Here is a 24817-nt window from a genome sequence, read left to right as displayed (position 1 = left end):
CCAGAATAAGCAAACACTTCCAGAACACACACTTTGGAGTTAACGTCTCTCTCCACCTCATCTGGCAGTGGAGCCTTGGAGCCTGTGTCTCAAGGTCAGCCTTTTCCTTCCCAACACATGCAACATGAGGACTTCCTCACCCCACCCGCCTCTCCAGCACTGGAATCCTTCTGCCCAGCTCTGAAAGTTGGCTGTAGCCAAAGCTGCAACTCAGGGAGTGGCTGGAGAGAAAGAATGTAAGTGTGACTGACTGGAGTCTGGCTGCCCTGGTCTTTGAGGATCCAAGGGAAAGCCTTGCATTTTGGGGAGAAAGACGGGGAGATCACTACTCACAGGCAGCCTTTCCAACTGTCTTGAGGGCCATTTTTCTTTGAGCACTGGCTTCAGGCCAACATTTGGAACTTGGCCACACCACCAACAGCGCCCCCCTTTTGAAGCCCAGCCAGATTTCCCAGTCTGCGAAGCCTTCTCCTCTCACTCCATGTCCTCCCTCAGTCATCACCCAGCTCCTAACAACTCAGCACCTCCCTGCCCTAATGTTTGGCCCAGTCAGTGTGGAGCTTGCTAATTAAAGCTAACTCTGAAAGAGACCTCAAAAGAACAAAGAAATCAGTGGGGAAAAGGAGCATGGAGTTGCATTCACTCATTCTGAGGGAAAATAATCTGGGTGAAAAATTATAAAGAGAGGTGGAAAGAGATTCCATATTTCAAGACTCATTCTCCCGATGTGTGTGCAGCTTGTGTCCACTTCTACAAAAGACAGGTGGAGCTGAGCTTCACCGTCAGCAGAAACTGAGGCTAGACAACCAGCACAAGGGCCTAGAAAAAGCACAGTTGGAGGACGACCCTGGGGAGACCGGCTGGAGTCCCCAGATGTGGTCCCGGTGTGCTCCGCCCAGCTCCAGGGCAAAGGAACAGCCGGTGCGTGGGAGGCAGGGGCAGGGCTGATGTCTGTAGGATCCTAGCACCCTCTATACTCATTGTGAAAATGTCCAGCGGTTTTGCCAAGGGGGTGAGGGTAATACAGGATGGGCCTGGCACTCTCCCTGAGTCAGCCTAATACATTCACAGACTCACCACCAAAACCCCCAACCTCAACCCCCTCATTACCCTGCCCTGTTTCCCATCCCACAAGTCACCATTCTCTGGCACCCCTGCCAACCCCTGCCCTTTTCTCACAAGCCCCACAGTTCTGGGAGTGAAGCACCAAGAGTTTTCTAATCTGCCTCTCTTTTGCTTGCTCACTGTGGCTGGAGCCAGAGGCGGTGGGGCGGACCTGGCCAGGCTGCCCTATGATGCTCTTATCTTCCCACTTCTATTGATCAGCTCCTCTGGAGCGAAGCGTCTTCCCAAACGCTCCTCCCCAACCAGACTCCCTTCAGCTGGCGCCGCACAAGCTAGAAGTACCTAGTGACAGGGCCTCCCCTCCTGGGGTCCCTCCCATGGCTTATGCCACGGCAGACAGTGGTCACGCTCAGGCTCTGGAGTCAGATAGCCTGGATTTGCACCCTAGCTCTGCCATTCATGACCTCTATTGCCTAACTGCTCCATACCTCAGATTCTTCCTCTGAAAATCACGGATGACACTAACAATGCTACAGGATATTTCTAGGCATTAAAATTAAAATATATAAAGTGCTTGGTCCATGGTGACTACTCAGGGCATGTTGGGGGGGAAAGTTATCACACACAGATAAGCACAGACACATACATACACAGCATCCAACGTTTTTATTCAGGATTTTTATTTTGTCACTTAATATTCTGCTTTATGCTGCCACTTAACCATTTCACTCACTAATACTTTGACGGTTGCACATCTCCCAGGATTTCAGATGCTACTCACCACAAATTAATGAATTGATCAATTAGTCATCCTGTTTCTCAGAAAATTCTCCACTCTCTCAGAAAATTCAAGAATGACTTATTCTAATTCAGTCAGCACCCATTTCTCCTCCCCTGCAAGTAGATATAACGAAGTCAGTTTTCAACTTTGTAACTGAGCCATAAAAAGAGAGAAGGCCAGCTTTCTACCCATGCCAGGACACAGTGAACTAGAAGGCTTTCCCTAGAGGGCAACCATGTTGGTACCTTCATCTTGAGGTTCCTAGCTTCTAGAACTGTGAAAGTAAATTTCTCACAAATAACTAAATATAGTTAATGTAACAAATATACACAAAAACAATTTTTTTAGTAAACTAAAAGAAAAAAGAGAGAATGCCAAAGCTGAAAGAAGCCTTAGATTTGGTTTAGTCCAATGATTCTCAACCTTCAATACATATTAGAATCACCTAAACAACTTTTAAAAAAATACTTAGCCCTGAGCTCTGCCCCTCAGAAATCTAGTTAATTAGTCCAAGAACAAGACATTTTTTAAATTTCCCCAAGTGGGGCTGATGTTTAACCAGGGTTGAGAACTACTGATTTAATCCAATTGTCTTATTTCACTAAGGAGGAAGCCCAAATCCAGAGTGAGTAAGCCACTTGCCCAAAGTCATCCGGCATGGTGCTCCAAGACAGACTGTGGCACCAGCATGAGTATGTTGACTGTGCTTTTAATTTTTCTTGTTGAAGTTAATCCCTGAAGCATTTCTCTTTAGTTCAGAGAGGTATTACATAATTTACCTTTTACTTTGACAGCAGCACTAAGTCTTCTGGTAAGACTGAAACGGGTTCGCATTCCCTGACCACAAAAGGACAGAGGTGGAATATTCACCACACAGAGCCAGCCAAATTAGCAAAGCTTCCTAAGAGGGCGCTTGAAATGCCTCAAATGCTTCCTCTCTCCAGTGGTCATCCAGAGCTGAGGGACCTTGGCGGGGTGGTGAGAAGAGAAAGGGCTGTAAGGCAGTCACGCATTCCCTCCGAGAGAGAGGGAGCTGAGAATCGACCGAGAAGCGGCCGTGACAACCCAGAGAAAAAGGAAAAGCCGCTGCTCCCCCACCCCGGAGCAGTGCTCAGCAGGCCGAAGACACCACCTTCCCCTGAGCCTGACATCCAAAGACTCAAACTGGCTCTGCGATACTGGAACTACCACCACCTCCCCCAATACCCACCAAAAAAGTGCACCCAAAACAAAGACGGGTACCCACCAGCCCCAGCCCGCCACCGCTCCCCTGCCTGGGCCGAGCTCCTCACCGACCAGTCCTGGTTTAAAAAGTGGGGGGGAGCACGTGACCCTGTGTTCACGTGACCCTGCCGGCGCGAGCGGAGGTGCGTGTCCCCGCTCCCGGGGTCGAAGGGCCGGACGTGCGCAGCCCTCCGCAGCCATGCTCTCCCGCTTGCTGAAAGACCACCAGGCCAAGCAGAACGAGCGCAAGGAGCTGCAGGGTGAGCCAAATACCCGCCCGCCATTTTCCCTCCCGCCGCGGCCTAGCCTCAGCCCGCAGCCTGAGCCTCGAGTAACGGCCCAGATCCAGGCAAGGGCGCGGGCTCGTGGGTATGGTGTCGCGGAGAGCGAATGGAGGGGTCCCTTGCCCCTCCGGCAACACTCGGGTTCCCCGCGGCGACGCCCCAGCGCCGTCTAGGCGACATCGTAGTCCCGCCCCCTGCTCGTGGGGCGCCGCGCCGATTGGCCGAGGGAGCCGCTCATTCTGGAAGTGGGAAGGAACGCTCCTGAAGGCCGGAGGGTGTTGGAGACTTGAACAGAAATGGGATTCTTGGGGGTCTGAAACTACCGGAATAGGGTGAGGCCCTTGTTTCCCTAGTCTGGGCTGGGAATCGCGGAGTTACCCATCCTCAGGCCAAAAGAGTGGGAAAAGAGTGCCTGGGAGTCTGGAGTCTTGCGCCCTACGACTGTCTCAGCGGCCCTTGGCGAGTGGCTCTCCCTCTCAGGGTCCCAGTAAACACCTCTAAAATGAAAGGGCTTGCTTTATGTTTTGCAAGGTTCTTTTCAGCTGTGGCACTCTGAGATTAGTTGTGGCACCCACAACTAGCAGAATGGTAACGAATGAGTGGGGAATCTCCAGCACCACCTGTCAGAAAAACGAAGTCTCCACTCCAATCCCTTTTCCCCTTTCCTCCAGAGAAGAGGAGGCGAGAGGCCATCACTGCAGCGACCTGCCTGACAGAAGCTTTGGTGGATCACCTCAATGTGGGGTATGAACCTTTTCACATCAACGCCAGCACCCTCCAAGTTTAGGCACTGGCAGGGTCTAGCCCTCAGACTGCTCTTGAAGGGATGAAATGTTCCACTTCTTCCTCTACCCTCAACCCCACCCAGCTTAACTTTATGACAAGGGCTTGGGTCAGCTGCGACCCCTAACACTGGATAGGGAGGAGCGGCTGCAGTGGCTGGAGAAGCAGCCAGATTCCCCCTCCCCACAGTAAGGGAGCACCTCCCTGATGCTCACAACTTGATGCCATCTGCCCACCTCCCTTCACCCCTCCAAGACCAGCTGTCACTTCAGCGGGAGGGAAAGCACCCTCCTTCCCTACAACTTACCACCCTCTCCTTCTCCACCTCCCACCCTCTGGCAGGCCCAAGGAGCAGCTGGCAGGAAAGAGGCACAGCTGGTAAGGGTGAGGGCAGAACTTACGCCTGAAGCTGTTGCAGAGCCAGGCTGTCTCTTCCCTTCCTTCTGGGTCCCCAGCGACCACCCCTGCTCCAGTCCTAAATGAGAGTGTCGATAACAAACCAAACAGTTGGGAAGAGCAAAGAGATTGCCTCTCGACCCTGGGAGGGCACAGATGATGACTGATGTACCATCTGCTGGAAGCAATATGATGCCTTCCGCCCCACAGCAAGTCAAGTAGCTTGGTGGTGAACCCAGAGACTGAGTCACCCAAGTGAGCCACGCAAGGGCTGTCGCCCTCATCACTCATCTCTGGGGAAGATAGGGGAAGAGAAGGCTGGGGCTGGGGCCTCCCATCTCCTTCCCCCCAGGCCTCTCCCTTCACTCAGTGTAATAGAAATTAAGGGGCCAAGAGGGAAAAACTGGGGGTCTCGAACTCCCAAGGGATTCTCTCAAAAGCATTGAGAAACCCCTGCTATCATTTTTTCAGCCCAGCTATATCCCAAAGAGAAGGGGCAGGGTCTGCCCCCTTTCCCTCCCACACTGGCGCCTCTGGGGCTCTGCTGTGAAGTTGGCCCAGGCGTCTCCTCCTCTTTTTTGCTAGGGGCCACCCCACTTTCAGCTCAGAGGGCAGCTAAGCCAAAGCCAGATTAGAAAGGACTTTGTGTTGCAGCCCACGGCCCCTCTCCTTCCCCGGAAAGGAAAACAAAGGCGCACTCTATCTCAGCCCCTGCCAGGTGTCCTTCCCACTCTCTCAACTCCCCCCACAACCCTTGCCCCCTCCAGCCCCCACAGATTCCATGGGGGAAGGGAGAAGTGGAGTCTTTTGGCTGACCTGGAGTTTTGGGATAGGAGCCCAAATAGAATAATTGCGGACGCTGGTGAGGGTGGGGCAAAGGGTTGGAGGTGCCACCTGGTGGCAGTAGCAGTAACTGCAGGCAGCCTTGATTGACGAGGAAAGAAAGCCTGGGCGGCGGGGGGGGGGGGGGGGGGGGGGGAGGTGTCAATAAGTAGCCCCTGGAATATGTTCTCCTGGCCCTGAGTTCCTGGAGAGAGGACTGCTCTCCCACCCCAGATTCAGGGAAGGGCCCAACTTCTTGCACAGATCCCTGGGCTTCCAATCACTGCCAGATGTGTTTCCACTGCTGGATTTTCCCAGCATTCCCCACTCTCCCTTTTCCCTCCTGACTTCTTCCTCAGAGATGTTCCCCAGGGTTAACCCTCCCTTCTCCCACCCAGCTTTAGGAACTCCTTTAGGGTGTAGGAGATGGTATGTTTCTAGTCAGCTCCCAGATGGGCTCTCCTGGGAATCCTGGGAGTGGGAGGAAGGAACTGGGTTCACTTGCATGTACAGTAATAATTTGCATCACAGCCAAAAATGGCCAGAATCATGGGGTTTTCCCCAGCCTGACTCCTGGCTGGCCTCCCACTCTCGCCTGGAGCATTAGTCATGGAGACCACCACCACCACCCCCGTCGGATGCACTGACCACCTTCCTCCTCCAATCTGTAGTGTGGCCCAGGCCTACATGAACCAGAGGAAGCTGGACCATGAGGTGAAGACTCTGCAGGTCCAGGCTGCCCAATTTGCAAAGCAGACAGGCCAGTGGATTGGGATGGTGGAGAACTTCAACCAGGCACTCAAGGTGGGCCACCCTCCCTCCCATCACCAGGCCCATCCTGCACCTCCATGGACTGCCTCCAGTCAAGTCACCTCAGGCCTGGGAGTAAAGAGGAAGTGGGTTGGTCCCAGATATCCCATCTATGACCCCAGAGTCAGAGAAGCTAGAGAAAAAGAGGTAAAAGTTCGGGGGTCCAAGCAAAGTCCTTTTAAGGGGTAGATGGAAAGCACCCCTGTCCATCCTTCCATCCCCTCAATCCACGCTCTACCCACCCTGATTTCCGGACTCCTACATCCTCCCCTTCCTAGGAAATCGGGGATGTTGAGAACTGGGCTCGGAGCATTGAGCTGGACATGCGCACCATTGCCACCGCACTGGAATATGTCTACAAAGGGCAGCTGCAGTCTGCTCCCTCCTAACCCCTCTGCCCTCACCCCCACACCCTCCTACCTCCCCCATGGGAGCAGGAGGGAGTCTGACAGGCCATGAATAAAACACAAACCTCCATTTATCTGTGGCATGTTTCAAGGAGCTATTAGCTCAGTGTGGGGTGGAAGTAGAAGGTTCAAAACCTATTTCCCTAAGGGACAGGTACCTTTTGGGTAGAGGGTGGAACTAGCTTCCTCTTACCATCCCAACTCTTTTCCTCATTGGGCCTGGTGCAGGTGCCTGTTGGGTAAGCAGAGGGTGAGCGTTTCCCACACCACCCAAAAAGGTCAGTGGGCCCTGCCCCAAGCTTCTTGCAGCAGAGAAATAAGATAGGAGGCAAGCCTGGTCCCAGCTCTGCCTTGTTGCCTCTCCACATGCTCATGGCCTCTCCTAGCCTGGTGCTAAGCAGGGTCATGAGTCTGGACCTGGTGGGAGATTAACTCTTAGCATGGGGGCACTTCAGGTCTGGGAAAGGAGAGGGATTAGAGGCCCAAGGTAACCAACAGGAAGGGGCAGCTGCCATCCTTGACAGATCCCCTCTCCTGGGAGCCCATGATAGAGGTAGTCAGGAGCCCTAGCTGGAAAAGCAGCCGGGAAGGGGGCCTAGGCATCCCTGGCCTGTGGCAAGCCCCAGCTTCAACCAGCAGCCTCCAGCTTCCCTGGCTTCACCTCCCAGCCCCTCCCCGACACACATGCACTGAACACTTCTGGCACCAAGTCCGCCCACTGTAGACTCTGGCTGCAGCTAGTGTGGGAGCCTGGGGGTACTGGGAGCAAAGTCTCAGATGAAGGAAAAGCAGCAGCTACAGGCATATGGTGCCACCTAGCTTTCCCAGAGGAGGTCAGCAGGGTACTGGGAGCTAGGGTACCATGAGCAGAGTAGCCAGATGTTACCCAGACTGATAACGGAAGGCTTTAAGCATTCTGTCTGCTTCCCCACACACAAGCCCCTTTGGCCCTCCACAACTCCCAAGTGGGAATGGTGGGCGTTAGCCCCACTTGGCAGGTGAGAAAATAGATCCGGAGATGCAGTGAAATACTCAGCATCACAGTGTGGGACCATCAGGACTGAAGTGCAGGGTTCTTTGCCTGGTATGTGTTTCCAAAAACAAGGCCCAGCTTACATTTAGAGAGTTCAGGTGTCCCTAGTCTGGCCAGGAGCAGTGGAAACAGAGAAGATCCCTATGCCCTGTGCAGCAGGGTCTGCACACAGGAGCTGGTTGACCTGCCTTTAGCTGTGTCAGCCATATCACAGCGTCTGCCCAGATCTTTGCTTACAAGCCAGGCAGATAATTCCTCTATCTGCTCAGACCAGAGACTCCCAGTTAGGATGGCTGTAAGAGGCGAGGCCTTTGAGGGCCACAGTGAACTAGCCAAGTTCTCGTGCCCAGCCTCAGCTGCCATCTGCAGTCACTGGGCCCTGGCCATGTGGCTGCCCCTGCTGCCGGGAGCCATGCTTGGGGCCACGCTGTGCCTACTGGGAGAGTGCGGAGCCTTGGTCCTCATCCCCTGCCGCACCTTAGGTTTCAGGTGGCCTCTGGCCCTGAGACTGGCCAGCTGCCTGAGCCCCTCAGGGCAGAGGACCTACAGCGGGTGGCCTCCCCCCTCCTCCACACCACACTGCTACCACCAATCCCCAGTGTCCAACGGGCAGCCAACTGGGTGGAAACACACTGGGGAAACAGGAGTACAGCTGGGCCACCAGAAACATGGTGTAGGGTGTTCACCTGCAAGGACTGTGGGCAGTTAGAGGGATTTGGGGAAGAGCAGCGCTCAGACCCTCCCAGGAAGACCATTAGAGCCTCTCACCTGCCCCAGGCGCTGTCTCACCTCGCACAGGGCTTTTTGGCCTGACAAGTAATACTGCTGTAGGGCCCGTGCCATGGCTGACTCGGGATGATGTCCGTCGGGTGCTGGATGCAAACACACTGGGACCCATCAGGGTCACCCTTGCCCTGCTGCAGGCCCAGGGTCACCTGGCAGCCAGTGGTGGGGTCCACTGTGTGTCCAAGTTTGGCCTGGAGACCTTCTCTGACAGTCTGAGGTGAGGGTACAGGGCCCCAGGCTCCCAGACTAAGGGTGGCACACTCAGCAAATGAATGAGAGCCTGCCCTACAGAGATGATTAAAACAGCAATTGCTGGAATACCAAAAAGGGAACAGTGTAGGACCATCCTTATGCTTCGAATCCCAGCCCTCTCCCCTGTGAGCTTTGTGACCTGAACAGTTTATCTCTCTGTGCCCAGTTCATCCTCATCTGTTGTCAGAATGAAAAGACCTGCTTTGTGGATGTTGTGAGTGAAATGAGGTATGTGCCTGGCACCAGTATTACTTTTGTTAGTAACAGTAACTATTACTGACTATAAGCTAGTACCTTTATAGAACATCTCATTTAATTCTCCCAACCCTGTAAGGGTAGGTCTTAATACCCTGAGAGTAACATGACCTCCCTAAGACCACACAACTACTTTGTAGAAGCGCTGGGACTACCCCCAGGCCTGCCTGCCTGCCTACTGAGCCTGGTCACTGTGTTGTCCTGGCCCTCATCTTTAGACAAATGCTCAGAGTCCCGTGAAAGCACAAGGTAGCCTTGGTGAGGATGATGGGAGGGCCTGTGCTGTGAGCAGCACAAACCCAAGCCAATCCCACCTTCTGAAGAAAGCTTGCCTTTGACACCATCACCTGCTGGGATCATTTCAGTATCTACTTTTGTCCCTGAGCCTGTTTTTAATTTCTAATCAGCATCACAGAACATGTACTATACACTTGGATTTCTGCATCTGTGCCAGGACAGTTTGATGTATCCCGGCTTTCCCCCTAGGAAACACCCGTCTATATATACCCTTCCTATCTAGCATTCAGGACTCAACCCTGTGTTTTAGGAAGTAGGAAGTAGGGTCAGGAGTAAGCAAACTGTGGTTCTCAAGCCATATCCAGTGAACCACCTACAAGCTAACAATGATTTTTACATTTTTAAATGGTCACCTTATAAATGGTTATATATTATATTATTAATGTTCAGGCCTGCAGTGCTGAAAATACTCATCATCTTGCCCTTTAAGAAATTTGCTGACCCCTGCTCTAGATCATAGAAGAAAATGTAAAGGAAAATACATCTCAAGTACCTCCATCCCTCTGTCCCACTTGCCCCTCATCCCAGAGCTGCAGAGATCTAACTCACCATCAGGACCCCTAAGATAACGCCCATCTTAGCCCCCACACCCATGGTCCTGGAGGGCAAGAACCCAGAAACCTTCCTCTGCGCCCTCTACAGGTGGGGTGTGGCTCCTTTAGGGGTGTAAGTCTGGCTTCTTCCAAACCCACAGCAAACCTGAAGAGTTTGGGAGATGCCCTGCAGGCCTGGGCACAGCTCCCTCCAGCCATACAGGGCCACTGTGGGGAGGCCTTCCTCACCAGGTGGAGTAACTGGGCCCACACAGGGGAGCATGAAGGGCAGTGAGTGCCAGAAAGGCCAGTCCTACCCCTGCTGGGAGGAGGTGGGCAGTGGTCAGGGAACAGGTGAAGGTGAATGGGATGCCACAGAACACCCAGGCCCTGTGGACCTGCCCCTCACCCGACAGGAGGGGACTAAAGATCCTTCTCCCAGGACCCAACCTGAGAAGGGCTGGGGTGGGACAGGGACACTGACTATGGCTACTCACTGGGCCACAGGCCTAGGAGTGCAGCAGTCCATCCCAAGCTCAGACTGACCAAGTTGGGCAGGCGCCTGAGCTGACTATGCTGACCGCATGTTGCCTCAGAACCCACCACGGCCCAGGCTAGGAAGCCAACCTGCTTTGGCTGCCAGCCTCCTACCTACCTGCCAGCCTGGTGGTGTGCTCACCTGAGTCCTTCCCATGCCTGCCCAGGCCATCTGCTGAACCCAGCCTTCCAACAACTGTTCCTCAAGAGCAAGGACTTCACTGCTGTTCCCCACCCTGGTACTACCTGGTGCCTGACAGAACAAGCACTCAATAAATGTGTACTGCTAAAAAATTCCTAAAAAGGAGAAAACACCCAGTGGGAAATTGACACCATTTAAGTGCTAACTATCCCAGGCTGAGTGGCCCAGGGGCTCTGGCCTGTTTAGTGCTTGCAAAACAACTAGTGCCCACTGGGGGGGCGCAAGGGCACTGCCTTGCATCTGTACAAGATCTTTGATGCAGCCCCTGGAGAATGGCCACCAGGGGGCACTGTTGGACGTTTCCTTTATTTTTGACGTGCACTAAAGCTGCAATTAAGTATTTGGAGTGGAAATGGCCTTTACTTTTATTCCGAGGGAGGGAAGTTGGTGAAGAGGGCTCAGGACCAGGCTGGGTGGTTTCCATGGGAAAAAAACGGCAATAGCCACTTAAATTCTCCGATTATCCAGTGTAAGTCAAGAAACATGGACACTGGCCACACAGATGTCAAAGCAACTTACTACCACTCTGAGAGGAGACAGGCACCCTTGGTAGGGGAGGAGCTGGTAGGCAGAAGGCCAGGGAGGACATGTCCACTGTAGACATGGACTGACCTCTCCCAAGTAGGGCCTCTGTGGGAAATCCCTTGACTTTCGGAGGAGATGGCTTAGTGAGCATTGCAGGAGGGAACCTGGCAGCCCACGACTAGGAGATAAGGAGGGCAGTGAGTCACAGCCCCCTTCAAACCCCATTCACTGCCAGCCCAGCCAATACTTGGAACACAATCTGCCTTTCCCAAACACTCCCGCAAATAGGCCTGCCTTTCCCAGAGGTACAAACAGAACAGGTCCATGAGGACAGGAACATGGATAAAGAGAAGGAAGGGATAAAGTAGACCTCTTATGACAAACTGAGACTTATCTTATCAGTCTGAAAAAATAATTCATTTAATTGAAAAACCTGGAGTGTAAAACCCCACTGCCCTAGATGAGGGGGCTAAAGAGACCGGACCCCCTACATCACCTCATAGCCACTTCGGATACTCTTCACAATGCAGCAGGTGAAGACAACTCCCAGTACCTAGAAGGGAAGGAGGGTGGGGAGGGAAGTCAAAGGGCAAGGTACCCCACACCCACCGAAGACCACAAACATAACCAGGGTTCCTCTCCCCAGGCCAATACTCCTGCTCAAGCACCCTCCTCCCTATTGCCTCTCTTACCCAAATGACCTGGAGTAAGTGCCAAGAACACCTCTCACCTCCACAAAGGCAATGCCCAGCGCTGCACCAGCCACCACCAGCACATTGCTTCTCAGCCAGCCCCCAATCTTCTCCACACAGCCCTGGGGTGGGGGAGGGCAGGCACACAAAGCAACACCATCACACACCACACACCAACCTCCACTGGTCTCTGCCATGCCCCTTCCCTTGGCATTCCCAGATCGCCTCCCCATCCCTGACCCCCAATTCTGCAGAGCCCCAACCCTCTCCATCTCCATTCCTGGTTCCATTTGCCTCTTGAGACATTTCCCAGGTTTCCCAAGTCCCCTGCTATCTCAGCCTCCTTCCTACCTTGGTGTGGATCTCCTTCACCTTAAAATGAGTCCCACAGCCCTGTGTGACATTGATGCAGCAGGAGTCAGGGACCTGGCCCTTGAGCATGTGTGGGATGGTCTCCCAGTCTGTGTAGTTAGCCGCCCCGCAGCACTTAAACTGGGAGAGGAGAGATGGGGGCAGAAGGTTGTCAGTGAACCTCCACCTTGAACATGGAGATGAGATTCTTCTTCCCCCACTACCCTGCTCCCACAACCCCACTCACATCTTTCTGCATCTTGTCCAGGATAAAAGCTGTGTGGTTATTTTTCCTATAATTCTGCATCTGCTGCCAGAAGTCCTTATTAAATTCTAACTTCACCTGAGAATGGGGAGGAGTACTATTGAGGTCAGAATTCAGGGCACCTGGGTCACAGAGCATTCAGGCCTATGAGGAAGGGCCCCCCACACACACACACACACCCAGTCCCTGCTTACCTTGTCTCTGTACACATAGCCAGCAATGGCTGCAGCCACCTCCACCAGCACGATAAGAGACAGGAAGATGGCAAACTGCAGGAACAAAGGACAGAAGTCAGGTTTGGAGTTTGAGTGAGAGGGGGCCTGCTGTGGCCCATCCAATCTCTGGAACACTCAAAGGTTTCCCTCACCCACCCACCTCGTGTCACCGGCCCGCCTGATCCTCCTCCGGAGAAATGCCCTTCCAGCAAGCTTAGGCACCCGTGCTGGCTCCTCACCACACTCACCGTGATCATAAGGCAGGAGTTCTCCTTGCAAGCCCCGCAGCAGCCCACAAAGGCCACCAGGAAGAGAAAGGCACCCACCGCAATTACGACCACAGGAAACAGGGAGCCAGGGGTAGCCCCCTGGATAATAGTCTGAGTCAGAATGAACTGGGCCCATATACCCACAGCGATCAGTCCCACTGCACAGGCCTGCAAGGAAGGTAGGTCAGGGTTAGGCCAGACCCACAATCCATCAGCCCTCCACAGTGGGCCCCCTTAACCTGCATCCTGGAGAGACAGATTCTCACGCCTCTGGGAAACATCTAACTGTAGGAAGATCACCCATCCTTACCCCACAGTTTGATCAAATGCAAAAGGAGAAGTTCCTAGAATGCCTTGACCCTGGGCACAAATTCCTAACCAAGAGCATGCTTCCTAAGGGCCTCTCAGGCTTCCAGGGCTGCCCTGTCACTATCCTCAGAAGTCCAACCCATTGTCACTAGATGCGACTAGGCTTCCTCAGGTCAGGGAGAAAGGAGGTGTGCACCTCGCTGGACGGTCCTCTCAAGCCAGGAGCACATTGAGGTGAGCAAACCTTCCCCAACCTCTAGGCAGCTGGGAGGGGTGAAGAGGAAGGAGGGAGTGGAGAGCAACAAGGTGGGTGGAGTAGAGGGCGGGCAGAAGAAGGTAGGAGCAGAGAGAAGCCCGCGGTGATAGCATCGGCCGTTGGCTGGTTGCCCCACTAACCCGTATCATAAGTGGTTGGGTCACCAAACAGGAAAGGCCGGAGGGCCTGGGGGAGGGTGCTGGCCCCGAGGCTGGCCTCTCTCGGTCCAGGCCAGCCTCTGGGGTCCCTGAGAGATAGGGCAGGGGGCAGTGCGTCTCGGGCCGTTCCGCGGCCTGCCTTGCACTTGCTGGTCTCCGGCGGTCCCCATTCCCGGCCCTCAGCCCTTACCACTGCCGGGTCACGTCTCCCCGCACGGTGCCCACGCTCCCCGCTCGTGCCCCCTTTCCCACTCACGCAGAAGGCCAACAGAAGGACGTAGAGCAAGAACTTGACGCACTTCATTCCTCCTTCGACCGCCATGGCTGCCGGCCCTGGGCAGAGGGCCGCGCGGGGATTAGACCCAGCGAGGGGCCTCGGTTTCCGGGCTCCCCGCTGGCCCGCATTCCCGGCCCCTCCCGCCAGAAGACCGCCGTCGGCCCACGTCTCGCCCCCTCAGCTCCCCGCTGCAGAGGGGCGGCCACCGCCGCCGGTGCGGACCCCGCCCCTCCGCCTCTGGCCCCGGACCGACCAGGGACTCCGGCGGGGCTGGCGCCAGACGCTCACCCCGACGGCCGGCCCGAGGCGCTAACCAGCTCCCTACCCAACCGGCCCCGAAACACGGCCCTCGGCCCACGCCCGACCCCAGGCTCCGGTCGCCGCAAACCGAGGTGCGGCCGCGCCCCGCCCAGCCTCTGCAACTCCGCCCGGGCGGCCGGCGGCGCGGCGGCTCTTCGAGGCCCGCTACGCGCGCGCGAGGGGACAGGGCCGTGGCCTCACCTACGCTCCGCGTTGTGAGTTCCGCTCGCGCCTCGACTCTGCGGCCCAGGCCGCCCCGCCCCGGCGCCCCCGCGGCCCCTCCCCCGCTGCCGCCTCACGTGATGCGCGGACAGCTGCGGCCGGAGTCACCGGCCGGGCGGGGGGCGGGGAGGGGGGAGGCGAGCGCCCTGTCAAGGCCACGTGGCCCCGCCCGAAGACAGCACCCACCCCGCAAAAGCGCGGGCCGTAAGCAGGGCCTCTGGGCCCCTGGGGCCCTCCCGGCGCCCCCACCTCTGTGCCGAGTCGGGGCCGGACAGCGGGAACGAGCGCCGCCTAGTGCCCTGGCTTGGGGAAGCGGAGGAGGCGCACCAGAGCCAGAGGACGGGTGAACGGCCTGGAGTTACGCTTGGGCTGCACCCAGCCAGAAAGGTCCTGAAGAGGCCTCCTCATCCTCCGCCCAGAGCCCACTCCCTTCCTTTGGCTGCATCCCTGTTCAGGCTCCCACTCCCATTCCGGGGTCAGCAGAGGGCGCTACTGGCTCCCTGGGGTCGGTGACACTTGCAGAAAGTCCCTGGCCTCGAGTCCTGGAAGTACCCCAAGATTCTAGAGTGGGTGTTCAGGTACCCACCTCTGTGAGTCTCTTCTCCATTTTCTGTGGGTCCTGAGTGGTGGACTGAGTAGGAAAGGAAGCCGTTCCCAGGACATCCCACCCAATTGATCATAACACATCAGAGTCCTGTCCCTCGCTCTGGGAGAAGACCGGCAAAGTCAGTGTCCCCAGCACTCCTGGGTCAGCCTGTTGTGGAGGCATGGGGGAGGACACCAAGACAGGCATGACATAGATAGAGCCCCTGATTTCCCTGTGCCGTCCTAGCAGACATCCCTCCTTATCCCCGCCAGCAAAGCCCAGTGAGGACTGGAAGGGGAGGCAGCAGGGCTCAAGCTGGCTCCATCCTTTGTGTGCCATGGTGGTCCCCAGAAGGAGCTGTGTGAACAGGCCAAGGACAGAACCAGCTGTACCTCTCCAGCAACCCCAGCCTGGGTCCCAGCCCTTAGGATCTTATGGTCCTGCCTCAAGAACCACTTCCTGAGTCTTGGTGTGTGTACACAAAAAAAGGAAAGAAACCGGAAGAGCAGAAGGAAATCTGGACTGGGCTGAGAGCCAGCTTCCAGGAGCACAACCTTCCAGCACAACACTCCAGGCCCATGCTAGACCTTGTTCCCAATTACCATAGTAAGCAGGCCATGGGGAGGGCAAAGAAAAGAGTGTCATCCATTTTCTCATCATGCTGGGCTCAGGGGCAGCAAGGCTGAAAGACAATGGCCGTGCCCTCAGCCAGCAGGCAAAACCAAGCCCACACTGGGAACAGAGGCAGAAACCCCTGGACAAGATCAGAGGGAAGGACAGGTGGTGGAAAATGAAAGGAGGAGATTTCACAGAGGTGGGAGGTGCTGTCCCAGATGATTTTCAAGAAATAAGGTGCAAGCGCTCAGGTCCAGGGACAGGAAAGGGTGTAGAGTAAAAAAGGAGGAATTTCAAAAGTCCATGGCAGGTGGGTTTGCTGGTCCACAGGTCTCAGGAAGGATGTGGTGAAAGATGGACAGGAAGGTGGTCTGAAGTCAAGATTGAGACACTTTAGACACCTAACAACAGAGAATAATACTTGGTCTTTGAATCTTTGCTGAACAAACCAACTGTGAAAGACATACTGGGAGCAACTGGGAACATCTGAATATTGACTGAAAATTAAACATGAGAAAATAATTTTGTTAGCTATGATGATAGCATGCATATATAGGAGTTATTTTTACAGACATATGCTAAAATGCTGAAGGCTGAAATATCATATCTGTAATTTGGAATATTTCACAAACAGTAAATGAAGCACAAAGAAGGTAGTCTAGGTGTTAGGACTGCTGAGAACTTAGGAGGCTATGTTGAACATGTTCTAAAGGCCATGTGATGCAGTAAGAAGGTTTGGAGGTGAAATGGGCTGTCTTGGGAATGAGGAATGAATGTCAGATGACCTGGAAAACGCCTGGGACATCACTGCCACAGTCCAGGGAGAGGTGATGAAGATCCGGACCTCAGAGAGGACGGAAGTCTGAGTGGTGTTTCAGAGGGCAAATCACTTGCCTCTGGGAGTGGAACAGGACATGGGAAGAGTCCAAGATGACTCAGAGCTTCCAAACCCAGGCCATCATGGGAGGAGGTGGTGGTCCTCCAGGCCAGGAAGCACACAAGGGACACCCAGGTGGAGACATCCCACCAGTAATTGGGACATGAAACTCAGGAGAGAAGAGCAGTCATATTGGAGAAAAAAAGTACAATGTATAGAATATAATCAATGATGTTCTAATTGTAAGTTTAGAGGTACTGGAGGGAGGAAAGTGAGGACAATGCAAGCAGAACAAAGCACCAAATAGCTCTGTGCCATATAAGGAAGGAATGGAGAACTCTTCCTGGATTCCAGTCCCGTGACGTGCCAACAAACCCCGGATGCAGACCCCCTCCATCTGGAAGGAGGAGACCTCTGGCTGTCCATCACCCGACCCTGAGCCAATAAAAATTCCCCACATACCCCTGGTGTGGCCAACTTCCCCCTCCCTTCCCTGTGTTTATAAAAACTCCCTGCCTGTCTGGTTGGGTGCAACTTCTCCGGCCTGTGTTTGTGCAGACTGGTGTACCTCACCTGGGATTGAGCTCAAATAAACTGCCTGGCCTTCTGTTGCCTCTCATCACCTGCTCATTTTGGTTAGAATTTACCTTACATTTGGTGCTGAAACCCGGGAAGGAGTGTGAGCACAGGGCCCTGACCAGCCATCGGTGGCCCTGCCCCCTCCTTCCCCAATCCAGGACCTCAGCCTGCTCTCCGCTGCATGGACTATTTTCCGGTGAGTCCCTCAGTTTCCCCCGGTCTGTTTCCCTTCCTAACTCCTTTTCACCTGGTCCGTTCAAAATCATAGCTATGTCCAGGTTGGGGCATCCAGCCCCTGGGCATCCAGCCCATCCTCTGCGGGCATCCGGCCCGCCCCTGGCCCTGTGGTGTGGGAGACATCCCTCACCCAGGATCCCAGGGCATCTCCCCTGACTTGGCATACTTGGGATGCTGGGTGCTCCTCTCAGCAGGATTAGTTGGGAGGGAGTGACGCAGACATGGGGAAACAGCCCTCAAAAGCAGAGGCTCAGACCCTGCTGCGGTGTCTCATTTCTAATTTATCTACTCTATATTTGTCCTGGAAAGTTCACAAATGGAAGCTAGTCTTCCTTTGCTCTGAGGCCGGGCCTCAGTATCCCTTGGACAACCAATCTCGTTGGCCCCCTGAGGGAACTTTCGATTTTGGCCTCCTCACCGACTTGACTAATTATTGCCACCAGAGCTGAAAATGGAGTGAAATCCCATATGTACAGGCTTTTTTAACTTTGTGTGCCCACCCAGATCTGTGTGTTCAGTGTACTCCTTCCCAAGTTTTGTTGGCCCAGGCGTCCTCCAAGGACTGCCGATCTCTACCACTCCTATTACTGGGAGGCTCTTCTCTGACGGACTCAGTGGAGGATCTCGGCTACTCCCCTTCCCGCTCCTCCGGGCCCACCACGGGGGCCAGCTCCCTTCCTCAATGTCCATCTTGTTCCCCTTCTCTTCCCGCCTCTCCGCCATCTTGTTCCCCTTCTCTTCCCGCCTCTCCGCCATCTTGTTCCCCTTCTCTTCCCGCCTCTCCGCCATCTTGTTCCCCTTCTCTTCCCGCCTCTCCGCCATCTTGTTCCCCTTCTCTTCTGGTCAGCCGCCGTCTTGCTCCACAGGTGCCAACTCCACTTCGGAAAAAACAGATAAAACTTCCCCATATCCTGGTCCCCAGCCTTCAATTTCCGCATCGATTCCCAGGTTGTATCCCCCACTGCCAGTGTCGCCTCTTCCATCCCCTCCTTCAAACCCGCCACCATCCTACTTGCCATGGCTAGCGCCCAAATGGTCTAGCCCTCCTGTAACCCACTCTAAGTCACAGCAGTCTCAAGCTCATGTGATGGGTCCTCTGAGAAGGGGTGGTGCAGGTTCATGTTCCCTTTTCCCTGGCAGACTTGTCCCAGGTGGAACAGCAATTGGGGTCCTTCTCCTCCAACCCTGTCATGTTCGCTAAACAGTTTAAGTATCTCACTCGAGCTTACAAGCTCACCTGGCACGATGTACATGTAGTCCTCCAATCCACTCTAACCCCGGAAGAATATGACCATGTCACAGCGGCGGCACAGCACCGTGCCAATGAGGCCCACACCACAGATGAACAGGAACCTGTGGGCAGAGAGGCTGTTCCTCTACAAGAACCGCTGTGGGATTATAATTCTCCCAAGGGTGAGGCGTGCCGGGATCTCATGGTTTGCTACTTGTTGGCGGGTATGAACTTAACTGCTCAAAAGGCCATCAATTACTATAAGCTTAGAGAGATTACCCAGAGGCCTGATGAAAACCCATCAGAATTCCTCAAGTGCCAAAAGGAAACCCTAGGGCTTTTACTAAGATCGACACAGCCTCAACGTTAGGTTCCTCTCTCCTGGCCATGCATTTTATAACTCAGTCGGCTCCCGCCATCAGGCGCAAGCTTAAAAAGGCTGAGGATGGTCCCCAGACCCCTCTAGGAGACCTGGTAGATATGGCATTTAAAGTTTTTCATGCCCAAGAGGACAAGAGTGAGAGGAGGTCAGCTGCTTGAATGGTGGAACAGACTTGTGCCATAACAGCTGCTCTGCAGCCAGCTCGTAGAGATCATCAGGGTGTCCCTGAAGATCGACTCGAACCTCCGGGCCCTTGCTTTTGGTGCAGCGAAGGGCACTGGGCACGGAAGTGCCCCAACCAACCACACAGACCACCAAACTGTGCCCCAGCTGCGGTAAGCGAGGTCATTGGAAAGTAGACTGTCCACTAGGGGGTAGTCCTCCTCCAGTGGCAGAGCCCCACGGGGGGCAAATGCCCTCAAAAAACTACGCTTCAGACCTGCTGGGCATCCTCGAAGATTGAAGATGCCTGGACTCAGACACCCCGATCACCCTCGCCGAGCCCAGGGCCAAGCTGTGGGTAGCAGGTAAGCCCATCTCCTTCTTGGTGGACACAGGGGCTACCTACTCTGTTCTCCCCTCCTTTAAAGGGCCTTTATATCCTGCCAAAGTCCCCATAGTTGGGGTCATGGAAACCCTCTCCAGGCCTCTAGAGATGGGCCCAGTAGCCTGCACCTTTCAAAGCATCCCGTTTACCCATTCCTTCCTAGTCATGCCTTCCTGTCCTACCCCTCTGTTAGGACGGGATTTGCTCTATACGTTAAGAGCCTCTATTTCCCTCCCACCTTTTGAACACTTACAGGATGCCAGAAATTCCCTCTTTGGTCGGCGAAGGGGGGTTAGACGACAGGGACCTGAGTTTCCCAACTCCCTGGACTGCTGCCAATCCAGTTGTGTGGGACATCTCCACCCCTGTAGTAGCAACCCACCACACCTCAGTTTTAATACGCCTTAAAGATCCATCCCGCTTCCCTTCTCGGCCTCAATTTCCTGTTTCACAGGCTCACCAAAGGGGACTACAGCCTATTGTTAATCGTCTGCTCTTGCAGGGGCTTTTAGTACCCACTAACTCTCCATGCACTACTCCCATCTTGCCAATAAAAAAAGGCTTCTGGAGCGTATCGCCTTGTTCAAGACCTCCGAATAATTAACAAGGCTGTTATTCCCTTACACCCAGTGGTGCCTAACCCATATATACTCTTCTGTCTCAAGTCCCTTCCGGTACCTCTCATTTTCCTGTACTAGACCTTAAAGATGCCTTTTTCACTATACCTCTCCACTCAGACTCGCAGCCGCTATTTGCCTTTATGTGGGAGAACCCTGACACCTGTCAATCTAGACAATTGACCTGGACAGTTCTACCTCAAGGTTTTAGAGATAGCCCCCATCTTTTTGGACAGGCCCTGGTGGAGGACCTCTCGTGACACTCAATGGGCGAGAGTCCTCTCCTCCAATACGTAGATGATCTTTTACTTTGCAGCCCCTCGAAGGAGACCTTGGTCCTGGACACCACATCCCTTCTTAATTTCCTGGCAGACATGGGATATAGGGTATCCCCTGCCAAAGCAGAGCTGTCTCTATCTCAAGTTACATAGCTCAGGCTAGCTCTAACTCCCACCACTAGAACCCTAACAGCGAACCAAGTGGCTGCAATTAAAGCTCTCTTGCCACCTACTTCAGGAGCTGAGATACTATCCTTTCTAGGATTAGTAGGATTTTTCAGACACTGGGTGCCTAACTTTGCCCTTCTGGCCAGACCACTTTATGTGGCTGCCACAGAGACTCCTACTGGGCAGCTAACTTCCCCCACTGAAGTAACTTCTGCTTTCAATCAGTTGTGGGATGCGTTGCTCTCATCCCCCCCATTGATGCTCCCCTACTTAACTAAGCCCTTTACCCTATATACAGCAGAGAGGGCAGGGGTGGCAACTGGGGTGGTAGTACAGCCAGTAGGGCCGGGGTACCGTCCCATTGCCTTTCTCTCCAAACAGTTAGATACCACTGCCAGGGGGTGGCAGCCTTGCCTCTGAGCCCTGGCAGCTGTGGGAAGTCTGGCCCAAGAAGTCCTGAAATTAACTCTCCAACAGCCCATCACTGTGTATTCCCCACACCAGTTACAGGATCTTTTGAGTCATAAATCCCTAGCCTCCTTGAGTCCTTCAAGGGTACAGGAATTCCATCTTCTGTTCATTGAACATCCACAGGTAACCCTACAAGTCTCTCCACCACTTAACCTAGCCTCCTTGCTTCCCGTCAGCGATCAGGCAGATCAGCCCACTCATGCCTGTGTAAAGATTGTAGAGGCTCTTAGAAAACCTAGAGAGGGCCTACAAGACTGCCCCTCGAAGACCCTGACTTGACTTTTTTCATGAACAGAAGCTCGGTGAAAGAAAGTGATGGGATGCGAAGGGTGGCCTATGCAGTGGTGACTCTGTGGCAGGTGATAGAAGCAAACCTACTCCCATCTGGGACCACCTCCCAGAAAGCCGAATTAGTGGCTCTTACCCTGGCATTACAACTGGCAGCTGGGAAGAGGGCCACAATTTATACTGACTCTAAATATGCCTTCCTAATTACACACACTCATGCTGCAATTTGGAAGGAAAGGGGCTTCCTTACCACTAAGGGAACCCCAATCATCAATGGCAGGGCTATCAGCCACCTGCTACAGGCCCTACAGGACCCCAAGGAGGTGGCCATCGTGCATTGTAAGGGACATCAGACTAGAAACCATCCAGTAACCAGGGATAAGGCGTTAGCAGACGCCATGGCCTGACAGTTAACATGCGGGTCTAGCCAACCCTCTGTGCTGTTTCTTTCCCCCTCTCTATTGCCCCAATACCCTGATGACATCTACATCAAGGGGGTCGCGTTGGGAGATCAGGGATGGATATACCTCGGGGGACGAATTGCCCTCCCCCGAGCCCAAGGCCGAGATATCATATCCAAAATTCATCAGTTTCTACACATTGGGCCGGAGGCCATGCACCGGTTTCTCTCCCCCATACTTGCCCCTTATAATCTCCGCAAGGCAGTAGATCAGGTGCACCAGGCCTGCACTACTTGTCATCGCGTCTCATCTCAAGGTGCTCTGAAGACCCAGATGGCCCTCCACCAGATGAGGGGAACAATCCCCGGATAAGACTGGCAGGTCGATTTCACCCATATGCCTAGGCATAAAAAGCTCCGGTGTTTACTAGTTCTGGTTGATACCTTTTCAGGGTGGATTGAGGCCTTCCCCACCTACTGAGAAACTGTATCAGAGGTGGTGCAGGTGCTGGTAGAACACATTGTTCCACGTTTCAGGCTCCCCACTTCACTCCAATCCAATAACGGACCTGCCTTCATCTCCCGGGTCACTCAGCTAACAGCTGAGGCTCTCAATATCACCTGAAACCTCCATATACCCTATCACCCCCAATTGTCAGGCAAAGTTGAAAGGGCTAACGGTCTCTTAAAAGACCAACTAAGCTGTCTCTAGAGGTAAAGCTCTCATGGCCCGATCTTCTCCTTATCGCTCTCGCTCAGCTGTGTGCTGCCTCCCGTGAACCAGCTGGACTAAGCGCATTTGAGCTAATGTATGGCAGGCCCTTCTTACTGCACACAGGCCTGCCTGCTACCTCTCCTCCTTTGGCCTCCTACCTTCCTTACTTTTCACTGTTGAGACATCTTCTCAGGGAACACACAGACCAGCTCCTACCCCAACCTACGTCATCCAACAACCCAGAAAATGCAGCGATCCTTCAGCCAGGAGACAGGTACTTTTAAGAGAACTCCAGCCTTGATCACTCCAGCCTCGCTGGACAGGACCATACACTACAATCCTCACCACCCCGACTGCTGCCAAACTATCGGGACACCCTGCATGGTACCATATTTCCCGACTAAAAAAAGCCCCTCCCCCTGATGATGTTTGGTAAGCAGAATGAGTTGGACCTCTATGGATCCAACTCCAACAGGCTTCTCATCCTACTCCTCCTCCTACATAGTGGAGTGGCCTCACTTCCTCTCGTCAAGTATCGATTTGAGGCCACCCAAAGATACACCATAAAAAATGGGCAGGTAGAGGAGATGATCAGGACAGCCTTCTGTGAGGTTAACAATTGTCAGTCCATAATTGCCCTCCCTCTTAACCGAGTTTGGTGCCCTGATGGGGAGACACCTACCAACATGGCCCTCTGCTTCACCTTTCAACAAACAGGAAAGTGCAAAACACAGTGGGTCAAGGAAAATTTTGGGTGCCCCTGGGCCTCCTGTGTCATGAACTGGATGGTAGAAGGCCACCTGGGCGATAGCTGCCATATGCTTACTTTTCAACGCTGGTCACCCTGGGCAAAGAGGTATTTAAACATCAAGGACCCCTTACATAATCACTGGAATGAGGGCATCACAAGGGGTGTCTACTTAAATAATTTTCAAGCATACCCCTGCCAGACCATCACAATTCACCGATACCTGGAGGTAAGCACCCCCAAACATCTTGAAGAAGTACAACAGGCCATTAAAACCCAGGAAACCCACCTACAGTCTCACATACAACAAAACGCTAGGACCCTTCCCTTTTCTGGGTTGTCTCCTACAGGAGGGGCTGGATTTATTCCAGCACACCCTCCCCAATATTTCCTTGACTCAATGCTTCCTCTGCACTTCCCTTATAGAAGCCCCTGTGGTAGCAGTTCAGGCACCACCAAGACAGAACCTACCTTGCCCTCCAGGCCCTCCCTCAAAGCCCAAACTTATCGGGGAGGTACCATTATTTGAGACACCTGAAGCAAATGTGACCTTGAGACATCACTATAAGCAGCCTTTCCTTCTCTGCTCCCCACCAGGTGACTTCTCTGGCCTGTGTCTGTGCAGACTGGTGAACCTCGCCTGGGATTGCGCTCAAATAAACTGCCTGGCCTTTTGTTGCCTCTCATCGCCTGCTCATTTTGGTTAGAATTTATCTTACAGTAATATCTTGGTATGGCAACAGGGAACCACACTTACTGTGGCAAGCATCTAATAATCACTATGTTGTAGATCTGAAACCAAGACAATATTGTATATCAACTTTATTCCAATAAAAAAAAGATCTCTAAATCTGTTGATGGATGAGGCTCAGAGGAAGAGGACAGAGATGAAGCTTCAGGGAACCCTTATTTTTAAGGAACGTTGGGGAGGAGTCATTAGCCAGTAAAGGAGCCAAAAGGAAAAGGAAGTATCCAGAAGAGGGTCAGGCAGGTCCAGAGCACCTGCTGTCCCAAGAAGGTGGAGACCTCCAGGTGGAGCAACGGTAGGGCTGAGGTGAAAGTCAAGAGAATGGGAGGCTGCCAGAGGAACACCAGGAGAAAGGGCTAGCAGCAGGCTGGCAAGTGCAGAGTGGAAGATGGTGCCAGGGGACAGGAAAGGAAAGGAGAGGGCCAGGGAAACCCCTGCAGAACAGGCCTGTGTGGGCTTGCGGGGAGAGAGTTAGTGGCTTAGTGGCCAGTGGGTGTGCAGTTTCCACTTGGAAAAATGAAAAAGTTCCAGAGGTGAATGGCAGTGATTGTCACTCAACATGAATGTGCTTAATGCTGCCAAACTAAATGGTAGGTTAACTAAATGGTTAAAATGGCAAGTTTTAAATTATGTATGCTTTCACACAATCTTTTTTTTAAAGAATAGTCATGCTCCTAGCCTGGAAAGGGTACCTCTTGAGTCAGGACACAGCTGACCTCAGATCTGGCCCCTTAGTGCCCCCATCACCTGCTCAAGTGCCTGGCATCCAGATAACCCACTGAGCCACCCTGGAAGACTCAAGCTGTTGTCCTGTGGGTGCCCAGCACTGGCTAGTGGTAGGTGAGCTGGGGCAGGCACCCTTGCCCTTCCCCATGCAGCAGAGCCAGGCTGCCCTCCAGCTCCACACGCCTCCACCTGGGGCCAGCAGCAAGACATGGGGGCCACTGGGGTCCCCTAGGCATCGGCCAGACCCAGTGCAATGCACAGCAGATTGTAGCCAGTGCCTGAGGCCTCCTGAAGCCCA

General features: G+C 53.8%; 3 protein-coding genes and 1 long non-coding RNA gene across 5 annotated transcripts; 3 read left to right on the top strand and 1 right to left on the bottom strand.

Moving 5' to 3' along the window:
- Positions 1–6: 6 nt before the first annotated feature.
- On the top strand, positions 7–1904 carry LOC130684926 (uncharacterized). Its single transcript, XR_008999302.1, has 2 exons — positions 7–236; positions 738–1904. It is a non-coding gene; the product is annotated as an uncharacterized LOC130684926 (long non-coding RNA).
- A 1269-nt stretch (positions 1905–3173) lies between these two features.
- Positions 3174–6642, top strand: BLOC1S1 (biogenesis of lysosomal organelles complex 1 subunit 1). The gene is made up of 4 exons (XM_036918348.2): positions 3174–3330; positions 4026–4098; positions 6027–6159; positions 6444–6642. The coding sequence occupies exons 1-4, from the start codon at positions 3270–3272 to the stop codon at positions 6552–6554; spliced, it is 378 nt and encodes a 125-aa protein (XP_036774243.1). The 5' UTR covers positions 3174–3269; the 3' UTR covers positions 6555–6642.
- A 133-nt stretch (positions 6643–6775) lies between these two features.
- On the top strand, positions 6776–11257 carry RDH5 (retinol dehydrogenase 5). Its single transcript, XM_057508220.1, is given in 7 exon segments — positions 6776–8138; positions 8141–8251; positions 8404–8609; positions 8810–8871; positions 9858–10019; positions 10325–10395; positions 10398–11257. Coding segments are annotated over 7 exon segments (903 nt in total). The 5' UTR covers positions 6776–7894; the 3' UTR covers positions 10445–11257.
- A 137-nt stretch (positions 11258–11394) lies between these two features.
- Positions 11395–14408, bottom strand: CD63 (CD63 molecule). 2 transcript variants are annotated; one of them, XM_036918347.2, is made up of 8 exons: positions 14286–14398; positions 13764–13840; positions 12764–12952; positions 12495–12569; positions 12283–12378; positions 12036–12176; positions 11723–11806; positions 11395–11545 (listed from the first exon to the last, which is right to left on the bottom strand). In XM_036918347.2, exons 2-8 carry the CDS (start codon positions 13827–13829, stop codon positions 11480–11482), a joined length of 717 nt encoding a protein of 238 aa, XP_036774242.1. In that variant the 5' UTR covers positions 13830–13840; positions 14286–14398; the 3' UTR covers positions 11395–11479. The 2 variants fall into 2 exon arrangements, with proteins under 2 accessions (XP_036774242.1, XP_057363766.1); XM_057507783.1 differs by lacking the exon at positions 12764–12952 and having other exon boundaries at positions 14286–14408.
- Positions 14409–24817: the final 10409 nt, after the last annotated feature.

The sequence above is a fragment of the Manis pentadactyla genome, chromosome 9 (assembly GCF_030020395.1).
Source record: "Manis pentadactyla isolate mManPen7 chromosome 9, mManPen7.hap1, whole genome shotgun sequence".
NCBI classification, from domain to species: Eukaryota; Metazoa; Chordata; class Mammalia; order Pholidota; family Manidae; genus Manis; species Manis pentadactyla.
The sequence above is the reverse complement of the archived record's forward strand: the minus strand, read 5'-3'. Positions and strand labels throughout refer to the sequence as shown.

Bases quoted from the DNA above. Each gene is read 5' to 3' on its own strand.
- BLOC1S1 (XM_036918348.2), top strand. From the start codon at position 3,270: ATGCTCTCCCGCTTGCTGAAAGACCACCAGGCCAAGCAGAACGAGCGC. The intron at 3,331-4,025 runs GTGAGCCAAATA...CCTTTCCTCCAG, and splicing joins CGAGCGCAAGGAGCTGCAGG to AGAAGAGGAGGCGAGAGGCC. The intron at 6,160-6,443 runs GTGGGCCACCCT...TCCCCTTCCTAG, and splicing joins ACTTCAACCAGGCACTCAAG to GAAATCGGGGATGTTGAGAA.
- CD63 (XM_036918347.2), bottom strand. From the start codon at position 13,829: ATGGCGGTCGAAGGAGGAATGAAGTGCGTCAAGTTCTTGCTCTACGTC. The intron at 12,379-12,494 runs GTAAGCAGGGAC...CCCCATTCTCAG, and splicing joins GCTATGTGTACAGAGACAAG to GTGAAGTTAGAATTTAATAA. The intron at 11,807-12,035 runs GTAGGAAGGAGG...CCCCCACCCCAG, and splicing joins TGAAGGAGATCCACACCAAG to GGCTGTGTGGAGAAGATTGG.